This window comes from Protobothrops mucrosquamatus, unplaced genomic scaffold (assembly GCF_001527695.2).
Source record: "Protobothrops mucrosquamatus isolate PMUCROS unplaced genomic scaffold, P.Mucros_1.0 scaffold2585, whole genome shotgun sequence".
NCBI classification, from domain to species: domain Eukaryota; kingdom Metazoa; phylum Chordata; class Lepidosauria; order Squamata; family Viperidae; genus Protobothrops; species Protobothrops mucrosquamatus.
This window is the reverse complement of record NW_015388641.1, coordinates 123,748-139,884: the sequence shown is the minus strand read 5'-3', so window position 1 is coordinate 139,884 and position 16,137 is coordinate 123,748. Positions and strand designations below refer to the sequence as shown.

General features: G+C 44.1%; 1 protein-coding gene and 1 pseudogene across 1 annotated transcript; one reads left to right on the top strand and one right to left on the bottom strand.

Annotated features, from left to right (window-relative positions):
* Positions 1–210: 210 nt before the first annotated feature.
* Positions 211–2,556, bottom strand: LOC107295963 (zinc finger protein 268-like). Its single transcript, XM_015825297.2, has 2 exons — positions 2,551–2,556; positions 211–2,241 (listed from the first exon to the last, which is right to left on the bottom strand). Exons 1-2 carry the CDS (start codon positions 2,554–2,556, stop codon positions 397–399), a joined length of 1,851 nt encoding a protein of 616 aa, XP_015680783.2. The 3' UTR covers positions 211–396.
* Positions 2,557–11,253: 8,697 nt separating this feature from the next.
* On the top strand, positions 11,254–14,009 carry LOC107295962 (annotated as a pseudogene).
* Positions 14,010–16,137: the final 2,128 nt, after the last annotated feature.

Here is a 16,137-nt window from a genome sequence, read left to right as displayed (position 1 = left end):
CTACTTGTATGGTGGCTGGAGAATTCTGTCACTCAAAATCTGGAGGACAAAAGTTAGAAGATGGAAACTCCACATGTGGGAATTTTACAATCAATATACAAAAAACACAACACAAAAGCCAATTTGAGAAACTTCTGCAAAAAGAAAATATCGAGAAACTTTTGCTGATAACCAGAAACAGGTAATTAGCTTTTATCAAACTAACATATTTCATTTATTTTCCACTATTATAGGTACAATCATGAGATATGTTGACTAAAAAGTATCAGGGGAGGATACAAATAGTCAATTTTTCACCCACACTCTCAACGGGAGATCAGAAATGAAATTCAAGCCTTCTCTACATTTATCAACTTTTGCCTCATGTTGATTTCCTTGTATAAAATAAGGAGTGATTTACGCCTGAAGTACTGTCCACAGACTGGACATTTGAAAGGTCTCCCCCATGTGAGTCCTCTGGTGTTTCACTAGGTTTGAATTGTGACTAAAACGTTTCCCACAAACCGGACACTGATACGGTTTCTCCCCTGTGTGAGTCCTCTGGTGTATCATCAGGCTGGAATTCTGACTGAAAGTTTTCCCACAATCAGGACATTGAAAAGGTTTCTCTCCTGTGTGAGTCCTCTGGTGGTTTACCAGGATGCAAAACCGACTGAAACCTTTCCCACAATCAGGACACTGAAAAGGTTTCGCTCTTTTGTGAGTCCTCTGGTGGTTTATCAGGCTGGAATTGTGACTGAAAGTTTTCCCACAATCAGGACATTGAAAAGGTTTCTCTCCTGTGTGAGTCCTCTGGTGGTTTACCAGGCTATAGTACCGACTGAAACTTTTCCCACAAATAGGACATTCAAAGGGTTTCTCTCCTGTGTGAGTACTCTGGTGTCTCACGAGGTGGGAATTTGCAATGAAACTTTTCCCACAATCAGGACGCCCATATTTTTCTCCTATGTGAGTCCTCTGATGTCTCACCAGATTGGAATTCTGACTAAAACTTTTTCCACACTCTGGACACTCATACAGTTTCTCTCCTGTGTGAGACCTCTGGTGGTTCACTAGGTTGGAATTATAATTGAATTTTTTCCCACAATCTGGACACTCATACGGTTTCTCTCCAGTGTGATTTCTCCGGTGTTTAACCAGTTCATAATTCTGAGTGAAGCTTTTCCCACAATCAGGACATTCAAATGGTTTCTCTCCTGTGTGAGTCCTCTGGTGTTTCACCAGGTTGGAATTATGACTGAAAGTTTTCCCACAAACTGGACACTCATATGGTTTCTCTCCCATGTGAATCCTCTGGTGTATCACCAGGCTGGAATTCTGACTGAAACTTTTCCCACAAAGAGCACATTCAAAGGGTTTCTCTCCTGTGTGAGTCCTCTGGTGTTTCACCAGGCTGGAATAGTGACTGAAACTTTTCCCACAATCAGAACATTCAAAGGGTTTGTCTCCTGTATGTGTCCTCTTGTGACTCATGAGTTGGAATTTTCTAATGAAACCTTCTCCACAATCTGGGCACTCATACAATTTCTCTCTTGTGTGAGTCCTCTGGTGTTTCACAAGGTAGGAATTCTGACCAAATCTTTTCCCACAATCTGCACACTCGTATGGTTTTTCTCCCGTATGAGTCCTCTGATGTTTCACCAGGTAGGAATATTGACTGAAAGTTTTTCCACAATCTGGGCACTCATATGGTTTCTCTCCTATATGAGTCCTCTGGTGCATCACCAGGTTGGAATTCTGGCTGAAACTTTTCCCACAATCTGGGCACTCATACGGTTTCTCTCCTATGTGTGTCCTCTGGTGTATCACCAGGCTAGAATTCTGATAGAAACTTTTCCCACAATCAGGACATTCAAAGGGTTTCTCTCCTGTGTGAGTTCTCTGGTGTTTCACCAAGTCTGAATTCCCATTGAAACCTTTCCCACAATCAGGACGTTCAAAGGGTTTCTCTCCTGTGTGAGTCCTCTGGTGAATCACCAGGCTAGACTTCTGACTGAAACCTTTCCCACAATCAGGACATTCAAAGGGTTTCTCTCCTGTGTGAGTCCTCTGGTGTCTCACAAGGTGGGAATTTGCAATGAAACTTTTCCCGCAATCAGGACACTTGTATGATTTCTTTTTTGTGTGCATCCTCTGGTGTATCACCAGGCTGGAGTTCTGACTGAAACTTTCCCCACAATCAGAGCAGTGAAAGGGTTTCTCACTGGTGTGAGTCCTGCAACGTATCACCACGTGGTTGTGCTCACAAATAATTTACTGCATTACCTCGTGAACACCCCGAGGTGAGGAAACACCCAGGAAGGTACTTAGTGTTCCCTCGACAAGACCGGTTCCGAAAACTGCGTAAGTCTCATAAACATACTGAAAAGAGGTTACACCTAGTAAAACACGTATTAGTAAACACTAAAGTTTAACGTGAAAAGGGGTGTTATACGAGTAGGCACATCGAAAAGGTCATGATTAATTCTTGAGGAGGTTAAAATTATGTGCGACCCCTTGTTTAGTGTTGCTTTGGTTGAAGCTACTGTTTTCTTGCTCCTAGAGCAAGGCCTGCATTATGGTCTACCTGCTGTGGCTTCCCAATTTACCTTTTCCTCCCCACTGACTTCCAGATATTTCTCTCTTTTTTCTGAATTGGTTGACCTTGACCTTTTCATGTAACATATCCTTGAGTTCTGCATACTCTACTTTTTCCAACTTGAAATCTCTTCTTGATTTTCTCTCTTTTGTTTCTCACCTGCTAGGGAAGGAGAAGAATTGTGTGGTTTTCTGAAGGAAATGGAAAACATTTTGATTTCTGGCTTTATTGGCTTTCCTTTTCAATGTTGCTTGTTATTCTCAATTGTTTGGAAGGTTCTTATTGGCATCATCTTTGTCTGTAAGATTCAAAGAAAAGTTTTATTTGTTTATAGAATGGTTGCAGAAGATGTGAAAAAGTATACAAATAAAAAGCAAACATGCCACAATGCTAAAATAGCCTCTTACATTCATTATGATTCATTTGACACACTGGAATACTGCATCCAGTTTTGGTCACCACAATGTAAAAAAGATGTTGAGACTCTAGAAAGCGTGCAGAGAAGAGCAACAAAGATGATTAGGGGACTGGAGGCTAAAACATATAAGGAATGGTTGCTGGAATTGGGCATGTCTAGTTTAATGAAGAGAAGGACGAGGGGGGACATGATAGCAATGTTCCAATATCTCAGGGGCTGCCACAAAGAAGAGGGAGTCAAGCTATTCTCCAAAGCACCTGAAGGCAGGACAAGAAGCAACGGATGGAAACTAATCAAGGAGAGAAGCAACCTAGAACTAAGGAGAAACTTCCTGACAGTTAGAACAATTAATCAGTGGAACAACCTGCCTCCAGAAGCTGTGAATGCTCCAACACTGGAAATTTTAAAGAAGGGACTGGACGGCCATTTGTCTGAAATGGTATAGGGTTTCCTGCCTGAGCAGAGGGTTGGACTAGATGACCTCAAAGGTCCCTTCCAACTTTATTACTATGATGATGATGATGATGATGATGATGATGATGAAAATATCAATGCCTGAGAAGATCCTGAAAAAGATAATCAAGCAAAAGCAAACTTATAACCACAAGGCAACATGAGTTTGTCAAAAAAGATCATGCCAAACATATCTTATTTCTTCTTTGATACAGTGATTAAAAGAGTGGACCAGCAAAATGTTGTGGACAAGGTATACTGGAATTTCAGGAAGGCATTTGTGAAGTAGACCACAATCTACTTCTTGATAAATAAAAAAAAATGTGGGACAGATAGCATCACCATCAGATGGATTTATGACTGGCTGACAAACCACATCAATATGTGGTCCTTAATGGAACTAAGTCCATATGGAGGGGAGTAAGCAGGGGGATACCCCAAGGCTCCATCTTAGGCTTACTACTCTTCAATATCTTCATAAACAATTTAGGTGAGGGAATAGAAGGGGAACTAATCAAATTTGGAGATGACACTAAGCTGGCAGGAATAGCCAACACTCCAGAAGACAAACTCAAGATGCAGAAGAATTTCAATATATTTGAACACTGGGCCCTATGTAAAAAAAAATGAAGTTCAATGCCAACAAAAACCAAATGTCAAGGTGCAGAATAGGTGGAATCTGACTCAATAGCAGTAACTGAGAAAGGGATCTTGAAGTCCTAGTGGAGAATCACTTAAATGTGAGCCAACAGTGTGATGCAGTGGCCAAAAAAAGCCAATGCAATCCTAGGCTGCCTAAAACGAGGGATAAAATCAAGATCACATGAAGTACCAATTTATAATGCCTTGGTAAGACCACACTTGGAATACTGCATCCAGTTTTGACCACCACAATATATGTTCAGACTCTATAAAGAGCACAGAGAAGAGCAGCAAGGATGATTAAGGGCTGGAGGCTACAACATATAAAGAAGGGTTGCAGGAATTGGATATGTCTAATTTAATCCAGAGAAGGACTAGGGATGCCATGAAAGCAGTATTTCAATACTTGAGGGGTCAAGAAGAAGGGGTCAACTTATTTACCAAAGCACCAGAAAGCAAGACAAGAACAAGTGGGTGGAAATTGATCAAGGAGAGAAGCAACCTGGAATTAAGAAGAAACTTCCGAATAGTGAGGACAATTAACCAATAGAACGGTTTGCCTTCAGAAGTTGTGGATGCTCCATCAGTGGTGGCTTTTAAAGAGACGGGACAGCCATTTGTCTGAAATGGTACAGGGTCTCCTGCTTGAGCAGGGGGTTGGAATATAACAGGGCTTTTCAACCTTTTCACCCATTGTACCACTTTTAGGATATGGCAACATCCGAGTACCACCAGTCGCCTAGCAAGGTGTCAAAAACTTGATAACCAAAAAAAAGGAAAAAAGTGATAAAGTACAGGTAGTCCTTGACTTACAACAGTTCGCTTAGTGACTGTTCGAAGTTACAGTAGCACTGAAAAAAGTGCCCCCCAAGCCACAGCCGAGCAAGACACCTGCCTGCCAACCCGGCGGCGCTCTTCCTCCTGTCCGAGGTTTTCATTGTTGTGAGCATTTCTGTTGAGAATTGGTAGCGGGCTAGGGTAGGGGGCTGTTTGGTTTTTATTCCCCCCATCTGCTGGGTGGTTGCAGCAGGTTTTGGTCACTTCATATGACCCTGGGACAATATGACCGTCATAAATATGTATCAGTTGCCAAGCATCTGAATGTAAATCACAAGACCCTGGAGATGCTGCAACATTCCAGCTGATCGGCGCTTCTTCTGGGCTCAGCAGAAGTGCCAGGATCAGTGCTGCTTTCCAGCTGATTGGTGCTTCTTCAGGGCTCAGCAGAAGCACCAGGATCAGTGCCGAGCTCCAGCTGGAGCCTGGTTCTGATCCTGGTGCTTCCACTGAGCCCTAACAGCCCTTCAGCTCTAGCCATCTCTCCTCAGGCTTGTGTGGTGCTGCCACCGATTCAGCTCATTCCCCTCCCCCACTACCACTTTTCTAGGATGGTCACGTACCACCTGCCAGGTGCCAATGTACCACAGGTGGTACCCGTACCACTGATTGAAAAGCCCTGGAATAGAAGACCTCTAAGGTTCCTTCCAACTCTGTTACATGCCTCGAGTGATGGAGCACCCACAACGTCTGGAGGGAAGCCATTCCCAAAGAATCAACCTTCACTTGAAGGAGACTTTTTAAATCTTCCCACCAGCAGAAAATTGCAGCCCCCAGTTTAACAGCGTGCAGCACCAGTGGACCTAAAAGTTGGGGAGGGAAGGGATTTGCAGCAGCAGCAGCTGAGATGCTTCAGCCTTGTTTGCTTCTCTGCTTCCGCCCAGCGGAGGAAATCAAAAAGCCCAACTTGCTCCCGGCTTCTCCTCCAACTTGCCCTCAACTCACCTTCCAGCTGCCGCTTCAACCTGGGAAAGAATACAAAAGCCTCTCTCCACACCACCTTCCTCCCTTGAGNGAGGGAAGGGATTTGCAGCAGCAGCAGCTGAGATGCTTCAGCCTTGTTTGCTTCTCTGCTTCCGCCCAGCGGAGGAAATCAAAAAGCCCAACTTGCTCCCGGCTTCTCCTCCAACTTGCCCTCAACTCACCTTCCAGCTGCCGCTTCAACCTGGGAAAGAATACAAAAGCCTCTCTCCACACCACCTTCCTCCCTTGAGCGATTCTCGAAGAGGAAGTTCCTTTGCACTTCTCCTCTCCTCCCATCCTTTCTAGCAATGCAGCACTCAATGGTTTTAACTCGTTTAAGCTCAACTACAGAAACCGCCCACGGTATTGTCCGCTTTCTAGGCACAGTTGTTGCCTGTTTGACCGGGGATAGTTGGTGAAAAAGCACGCTTGTCCTGTCTCTATCTAAGGCAAGGGTAGGCAACCTTGGCACGAGTGGACTGGGGAAAGAAGGAACATGCAGCAGCAGCTGACATGCTTCAGCCTAGTTCAGGGGTAGGCAACCTTGGCTCTTTTATGACTCGTGGACTTCAACTCCCAGAATTCCTGAGCCAGCATGGCTCAGCTTGGAAACCCCTTCCTTTCCCCTCAGCATGGCTGGCTCAGGAATTCTGGGAGTTGAAGTCCACGAGTCATAAAAGAGCCAACGTTGCCTACCCCTGGCCTAGTTGCTTCTCTGATTGGACACTATGGAGGAAACAAAAAAAACCCTGCTTGCTCCCGGCTTCTCCTCCGACCTGCCCTCCACTCACCTTCCAGCTGCTGCTTCGATCCTTGGAAGAGCACAAAAGCCTCTCTGCGCACCATCCTCCTCTCATGAGTGATCCCGAAGAGGAAGTTCCTCTGCGCTTTCCGGTTCCTGCCATCCTTTCTAGCAATATAGTACACTCCATGGTTTTAACTCCTTTAAGCTCAACCCCAGAAACCGCCCATGGTATTGTCTACTTTCTAGACACAAATGTTGCCTATATGACCGCCATCTCAGATAAGACGCTTCTCATCCAAGAAGATTCTACAGCTTCTTCAAAACTTAAGAAGCTTCTTAGATGAGAAGCGAAACTTCTTCAAGGAAAAAACTAAGAAAGTCCAGTTGCCTTTGGAAAAACACCTTGGACAACCATGATCTGGTTGATTGGGAATCTGCATAGATGTTCAAACTGTCATAAGGAACTCTGAGGAAGCAGGAGAAGTCAAGGACAAAAAAGGAGGATTTGAAGGCCAAGGAAACTTTCAAATTCTGATGAGAAATTCCTTTGAGAGATCAGAGGAAATCCACCAAGGACCTGGCTCAGCATCCTGCAACTTCATCGGGAGGCGAAACTGACCTTTCAACAGTCTGAAGAAGCTCAACCAGGAATGGCCTTTGTGGGTGGGTAGCAGCCAAGATATCACACTTGCAGAAGGGGAACAGGGTAAAAAGGGTAAGATATGCTGAAGCTCCGAAAAGTTGGACTAAGAATCAGTGGAAAAGAGTATTATCCAATGATGAATCCAACTTTGAAATTTTGGGATTCAATGGTCAGCAATATATGAGAAGAGCTGGAGAGATATGGAGAAATGAGTGTTTGCAGACTCTAGAGAGACATAATGAAGTGTCTGTCCTGGTTTGGGGCTACATTTCTGTCAGTGGTGCTGGCAATATTGATGGGATCATGAATGCTGAAAGTGCAGAGAGGTTTTAATTTATCGTGCCATTCCTTCTGGAAAGTGCCTGATTGGGAATGGGTTCCTTTCTTGTGAATAAACAAGCAAAAAGCTTCTTTTAATGGACCTTTTGGATTTCTTTGTAAAGGAGCCATTCCACTTTTTCCTTTTGTTATTTTTCCTTTAAAGCCATATTTTGCAGAGGTAGAGTTCCAAAATAACCAGCAAGCTATCAACAGAAATCCTGAGGGCAGGGCGCTTCTCCCAAAGCTCCTCTTTGTGAGAGACTACAAACTATAAAGAGTAGGGAGCTTCAGTGTAACCTCAGTTAGCAACCAAATAGAGGTGCCAACAAATAACAGCTGCTTGAAACCTCCCTCAGCCCCAGTTAAATAAGTTGCTGCCAATCAGATCCCTCTCCATTTGAAATCTCTGGAAATTACTGCAAATGCTTATAGCAGTTTGGAAAGATGGTTGCATGAAATTCCCTGAGTTAGGCTGGCATTGTGATTAAAGCATTGTTGTGGCATCGATGGCTCCTGTGATTAATTTTGTTTTGTACTTGGGGAACATGTAACTCTATTGGTGGAAAGGAGGGGGGGGAATCAAGTTGCTTTTTGGGTGCAGCTTCATTTTAAAGATTAAAAGCCATAAAACCGGAGAAGGAAGGCAGGAAATGGACCCTCCTACTCAGAACAAGGGATACTCCATATTTTTGGGAGAAGAGCTGTGTGAGTCTATGGGAGCCAAAAATCGGATGGCATCGAATAGCCCTTTTGCAGACTAAGGGTGGGTAATGCATTTTAATGCAATTTGTTATTCAGAAAGGATGCAACCATGCCCCTCTTGACATACTGCATAAGGTTAGCTATTGTATTCAGCAAATCGCAGCGTCTAATGCCGGGGTGAAGGATGGTGGGTACTGTGTAGTCCAACGACATCTGCTGGACTTTCTCGCCCATCTTCAATAGCCATGAATTCCTAAATTGCATTTAGAGGGGCCGATTAGCGCAGGTAACTATCTTTTTTTAACACCGATCCTTGTGGGGGGTGACGGTCTTTTGCGGGGCCCCGGCTGGAGAAGTTTGGCTTTGCTCGGCGGCGCCCCAGTCGCCCGCTCCTCGCAGCAGCTTCCGCGAAGGGGTTAAAGGCAGAGAGCTTTTCTCTGGCGCCTAGAGAGGAGGCAGGAAAAGGGGAGGAAAGGGATCTGGGAGTCAGTTTTCGGCCCCTCCCGCCCCCTTCCTGGTTCCCGGATGTCTCTTACGGCAGCGCTGCGGAGATTCCCCTCGCGGGGAGGGACGCCAGGTGGGCAAGGACGCTACGAGAGGGGGAGGGCAATCAGGAGGGGGAGGAGGGGGGAATCCCCAGAGGGGTGAAGGGGAGGAGGGATTCCTCGGGGGAGGGAGGGAGGGAGGGAGGGAGAGCGAGGTGGGTTTCCCCCAGTTGCGCCCCCTCCCCTTCCGAGTCTCCGCCTTTCCTTGCGAGCTTTTCTGCTCCGTGGGAACCGCTGAGCCTCCGCTTCTCCTCCTCCTCGGTTGCTGCTTCCGCGAACGGCTCTCCGACCCCCTTCAAATCCTTCCCCCAATCTCCCCTCCTGCCCCGCAGCCCCTCCTCTTGGCGCAGCCCGGCTCCCAGCGTGGGGGCTCCTGGTTCTTCCCGGAAGGTTGGGCACCGCCGTTCCCACGTTCCCCTGTGGCTGCTGGGGAGGATCAGCCTCCCAGTGCCTGGAGGGGAGGGAGGGGAAGAGGACGGGGGAGCTCTGGGCTCAGAGGGAGCGTGGCTGGAGGCGAGGGCGGGGACCCTGCTAGGAGGAGGCCAGGGGCGTCTGGAAGGCGGGTGAGGGAGACCCGAGAGGCCTCCAGGTGGGCAGCCCTGTCCAGGTGGGCTTCCTTTGGGATGGAGCTCCTGAATCTGCTTCTCTTACATGCCCAGATTCCCTCTCTGGTTACTTCTGCATCCCTGTTTCTCTCTGCCCATGTAAGTGAACAAACCTCTGTGGAGGTTTTCAATATTAATTTTAATTCTTTTATGGACTGTATAATCTACACTGAAAAAAAAGCTTTGCACTGTTTTTTACAAACATGCAAGTATATCACAGAACCCCCTTGATCTCTGTGATATACTTGCATTCAGAACATATTCAGACCCCCTTCACTTTGTCAATCTTGTTATACTGCAGCCTGATTCTACAAATTTTGAAATTCATTTTTTTTCTCATTAATCTACACTCAGTATTTCATAATGACAAAGTGAAAACATACGTTTAGAATACCTTTGGCAACAATGTAAGCCTTTGGTGTTTGGAGTATCACACAGCAAGCTTTGCACATCTGGAGTGGGGGATTTTCTGCCATTCTTACTAAGGCCCTACTACCCCGGTTGCTCAGTTTGACAGGACAATCAGCTCTTGGAAGAGTCCTGCTTGTGCCAAACTTCTTCCATTGGAGAATTATGGAGGCCACTGTACTCTTAGGAATCTTCAGTGCAGCAGAAATTTTATTGTAGCCTTCGCCAGATCTCTGCCTTACAATAATCCTGCCTCTGAGCTGTGCGGGCTATTTCTTTGACCTCGTGGCTTTTGCTCTCCTACATCTACAGTATGCATTATCAACTGTTAAATCTTCTATAGAGAGGTGTATACCTTTCCAAATCATGTCCAATCAACTTAATTTACCAATCAATGCCAATCAAGGTGCAGAAAGATTGTCAGCAACAATCAAGAGAAATGGAAGACATCAGAGCTAAATTTCAAGTGCTCTGTTTTCACTTTGTGATTATGGGGTATTGAGGAAAAAAATTAATTTCAACAGGTGTAGAATCAGGCTGCAGCACAACAAAATTGAAAAAAGTGAAGGAGGTCTGAATACTTTTTGAATGCACTGTACTAAGAAAGATAAAAGAATTTCAGGTCAAGGGACGGGCCTGGGAGCTCTAATAACTGCCTGCAGAGCATTTGGGGCAAGAGAGACTGCTGTGCACAAGAGGCAGGTTGATTGAGCTCCAAAGAAACTTGAGTTGTTGGAATAAAATGCCACAGGGAGAGTTTTTGTTTAGATTCTATCAAGCCAGTCCTGCTTCCTCCAGTTACTCCATTACAATCTTCCCTTTCCAATTTTCAGTTTTTCTCCAGATTTTATGTCTTAAGGCACAGAATTTCTCTGAGTCTCTCCACTTTCGCTTTCATAGCTTTCCCTTTCTGTAAAGCCAACAATATTCCCTATTGGAGCCGCATCCATGTACGAATAGGTTCAAATGTGCTTAACCCAGCACTTCTTTTAAAAAAAAAGCTATTTTAGGACCTTTGGGATGTTCAGGTGTATAGGCAATCCTCGCTTACCATTTCTTCCCTGAGCTTTCAAAGCTACAATGGCAGTGTAAAAGCAGACATATGCGTGGTCCACAGATTTATGGTCATCCTATAACTTGTTCAGTGACCACACGTCAGCAGTTCCTGTGGTTATGAAGGTGCAGGAAAAGGAGTTGCAGCAATTGCAATTCACATTTGGAATGGATGCAGCATCCCACACGCATTTATGACCTTCCCAGCTAATTTCTCAAAATCATGTGAAATTGCCTTTAACAACCCACACCAATTTGCATAACAAATGCTGAGGAACAGATGTAAGTTGGCACTATCATGTGACATCATGCTTAATGATTGGGCTGCTTAGTGACACAGATGCCAGTCACAATTGCAATCAGTAAGTGAGGACTGCTTGAATTAGGATGTCACCGATTTGTTATGCAAATGGGTTGTGGGTTGTGGAAAATATTTTCTCCTTTACTTGGAGTTGAGGACTTCCATGGGCAAAACTGGTGCTTTTAATCTTGCAGAGTCTTTAGGCATCATTTCATCAGTTAAAGCCCCCATATCTGTAAAATTCACTCAGATTTGACTAACTATTTGGGGACATTTTTTAGGATGGTAACATAGATTTTCCACATATATACATTTGTAGATGTGTATATTTATATTTCTCTCGGCATGTATATATTTACAAGTGTATAATCTATCCCCAGCACTTCCAGATATATTTGATGATAACTCTTTGCAGTGCTAAGAATTTGAATGACACAAGTGAAAAAGAGAATTTCATGACTGAATAAATATCTGAACTTGGATTTATTCTAGCAATGTGCTATGTTTGCTTACTTATTGCAGTATATACTTTTTTCTTTTTTCTACATCTTCTGCAACCATTTTATAAATGATTGAAGTTACACTTTTTTTTTTGAATCTTATAGACAAAGAGGATGGCAATAAGAGCACTCTGGACAACTGAGAATAACAAGCAACATTGGAAAGGAAAGCAAAACCAGCCAGAAATCAAAATATTTTCCATTTCCTTCAGAAAGCCACACAATTTTTCTCCTTCCCCAGCAGGTGAGAGACAAAGGAGAGAAAATTAAGAGGACATTTTGGACTCACACCAGGGAGAAGGGAAAAGTTTCATTAGAAATTCCCACCTCATGACACACCTGAAGACTCATACAAGGGAGAAACACTTTGAGTGTCCTGATTGTGGGAAAAGATTCAGTCAACATTCCCACCTGGTGATACACCAGATACACTCACTATAGGTAGAAACTGTATCGTAGTCCTGATTTTGAGAAAAGTTTCACTAACAATTCCAGCCTGGTTGCACACCAGAGGACTCGGACAGGAGAAAACCCGTATGAATGTCCAAAATGTGGGAAATGTTTCAGTAAGAATCCCAGCCTGGTGATACGCCAGAGGACTCATACAGGAGAGAAACTGTATGAATGTCAAGATTGTGGGGAAACTTTCAGTATGAATTCCAACGGGGTGGCACATCAGAAGACTCACATAGGAGAGAAAATGTATGATTGTCCAGAGTGTGGGAAAAAATTCAGTAAGAATTCTATCCTAGTGACACATCAGAGGACTCACACAGGAGAGAAACCATATGAGTGTCCTGAGTGTGGGAAAAGTTTCAGACGGAATTCCCACCTGGTGATACACCAGAGCACTCACACTGGGGAGAAACCCTTTAAATGTCTTGAGTGTGGGAAAAGTTTCAGTCACAATTTCAGCCTGGTGATACACCAAAGGATTCACACAGGAGAAAAACCCTTTGAATGTCCTGATTGTAGGAAACGTTTCCGTCACAGTTCCAGCCTGGTAATACATCAGAGAAGTCACACAGGCAAGAAACCATATGAGTGTCCAGATTGTGGGAAAAGTTTCAGTCAGAATTCCATCCTGGTGGTACACCAGAGGATTCACAAGAGGGAGAAACTGTATGATATTCCTGATTTTGGGAAACGTTTTAGTAAGAATTTGGGCTCTGTGACACACCAGAGGACTCACACCAGAGAGAAAAAATATGAGTGTCTAGAGTGTGGGAAAAGTTTCACTAAGAATTCAAGCTTTGTGGCACACCAGAGCACTCATTCCCGGGACAAACTGTATGAATGCCCTGAGTGTGGTAAAAGTTTAAGTCATTATTCCAGTCTGGTAACACACCAGTGGATTCACACGGGAGATAAACCGTATGAATGTCCAGAATGTGGGAAATGTTTCAGTAAGAATTCCAGCCTGGTGATACACCAGAGGACTCACACAGGAGAGAAACCGTATGAGTGTCCAGATTGTGGGAAAAGTTTCAGTCAGAATTCCAGCCTCGTGACACACAAAAGGACTCACACAGGAGAGAAACCATATGAGTGTCCAAAGTGTGGCAAACGTTTCAGTATGAATTGCAACCTGGTGGTACATCAGAGGACTCACACAGGAGAGAAACCGTATGATTGTCCAGAATGTGGGAAAAGATTCAGTAAGAATTCTAGCCTAGTGACACATCAGAGGACTCATACTCTGGAGAAACCACATGAATGTCCTGAGTGTGGGAAAAGTTTCACTCGTAATTCCACCCTGGTGATACACCAGAGGACTCACACGGGAGAGAAACCGTATGAGTGTCCAGATTGTGGGAAAAATTTCAGTCGTAATTCCACCCTGGTGACACACCAAAGGACTCACACAGGAGAAAAACCATGAGTGTCCAGAGTGTGGTAAATGTTTCACTAAGAATTCCAGCCTGGTGACACACCAGAGAAGTCACACAGGAAATGAACATATGAGTGTCCAGATTGTGGGAAAGGTTTCACTAAGAATTCAGCCTAGTGATACACCAGAGGACTCACACAGGAGAGAAACCGTATGAGTGTCCAGATTGTGGGAAAAGGTTCAGTAAAACTTCCTATCTTATGAGACACCAAAGGATGCATACAGGAGAGAAATCTTTTGAATGCCTTGATTGTGGAAAAAGTTTTAGTCAGAATGGCAGCCTGTTGACTCACCAGATGACTCGTACCAGGAAGAAATGGTATGAATGTCCTGATTGTGGGAAACGTTTCAGACAGAATTGCAACCTGGTTATACACCAGAAGACCCACAGTCTTGATGGTTAACTAATTTCTAGTGATCAGCAGAAGTTTCTGGATATTTCCTTTTGCAGAAGTTGTGGAATTTTTCAAAAAGGCTTTTGGGTGGTGGTTTTTGTATATTTCTTATGGAATTTCCACAATTGAAGTTTCTGTCTTCTACCTTGGTGTCCTCCAGATTTTGAGTCCCAGAATTTCCCTGCCAGTATACAAGTAGTCCTCAAGGTATAAGTGTAATGGAGCTTACCAATTACGGTTTTATGTTGTAATCGCTGTTAAACAAGACTGCTGTGCTTAACTACCCCACCCCCCTCTCTCCCTGATAAAGTTGTTAAATGTGTGCATTGTTAAACAGAACACTGGCTACTTCATTGTTGGGGGCATACCACAGGTCAAGGCTTGTGTTCCAAAGGCCTCCCCTACCTCAACTCTTTGATCATCCCAGGCTTTTCCCTTCCCCACAGGCCTCTCCCTCTCTCTCAACTCACCTTTCAGCTGCTTCTTCTTGGAAGAAGCACAAAAGCCTCTCTTCACACTATGCTCCTTTCATGAGTGATCCCAAAGAGGAAGTTCCTCTTTGGTTCCCATCTCCTTCCATCCTTTCTAGCAATAAAGTACTCCATGGTTTTAACTCCTTTAAGCTCAACCCCAGAAACCGCCCACGGTATTGTCCGCTTTCTAGGCACAAATGTCGCCATCTCCGGATAGGATGCTTCTCATCCAAGAAGATTCTACAGCTTCTTCAAAACTTAAGAAGCTTCTTAGATGAGAAGCGAAACTTTTTCAAGGAAAAACACCTTTGGACAACCATGATCTGGATGATTGAGAAACTGCATAGATGTTCAAGCTGTTATAAGGAAATTTGAGGAATCACGAGAAGTCAAGGACAAAAAAATAGGATTGGAAGGCCAAGGAAACTTTCAAATTCTGATGAGAAATTCCTTTGAGAGATTGGAGGAAATCCACCAAGGACCTGGCTCAGCATCTGGCAATTTCATCGGGAGGCGAAATTGACCTTTCTACAGTCTGAAGAAGCTCAATCAGGAATGGCCTTTGTGGATGGGTAGCAGTCAAGACACCATACTTGCAGAAGGGGAACAAGGTGAAAAGCTAAGATATGCTGAAGCTCACAAAAAGTGGACTAAGGAACAGTGAAAAAGAGTATTATCCAATGATGAATCGAAGTTTGAAATTTTCGGATCCAATTGTCGACAATATGTGGGAAGTGATGGAGAGAGATGGACAAATGAGTGTTCGTGGCCTTCAGGGAAACATGGTGGATCGTCTGTCCTGGTTTGGGGCTGCATTTCTGCCAGTGGTGTTGGCTATATTGATGGGATCATGAATGCTGAAAGGTGCAGAGAGGTTTTAATTAATCATGCCATTCTTTCTGGAAAGTGTCTGATTGGGAATGGGTTCCTTTCTTGTGAATAAACAAGCAAAAAGCTTCTTTTAATGGACCTTTTGGATTTCTTCGTAAAGGAGCCATTCCACTTTTCCGTCTTATTTTTCCTTTAAAGTCATGTTTTGCAACTGTACAGTTCCAAAAATAAGTAGCAAGCTGTCAACAGAAATCCTGCGGGTCCGGTGCTTGTTCCAAAGCTTGTCTTTGTGACACTCTAAACTATCAATAGTAGGGAATTTCTATGCAGAGTCAATTAGCAACCAAATAGAGCTGCCAACATCTACAGAGATGAAAATAAAGAACAGCTGCTTGAAACCTCCCTCAGCACTAAACAGTTAAATATATTGCTGCCAATCAAACAGGAAGGTAACACTGTCCCTTGTCGCCTCCCCTTGATTGTCAGGATCCCTCTCCATTTGAAATCTCTGAAAATTAACTGCAAATGCTGATACCAGTTTGGAAAGGAGGGTGCATGAAATTCCCCGAGTTAGACTGGCTCCTGTGATTAATTTTGTTTTGTACTTGGGGAACATGCAACTCTGTTGGTGGAAAGGGTAATCAGGTTGTTTTTTGGGTGCAGCTTCATTTTAAAGATGAAAACCCATAAAAGAGGAGAAGGAAGGCAGGAAATGGATCCTCCTACTCAGAACGTTTTGTCCTTTCATTTATAATGCTTGAGTAATTTTTAAGCTTGTAAAATATAACTGAAGTGAACTTTAAAGTATGTATGCTAAAAGGAAGTTAAAAAAA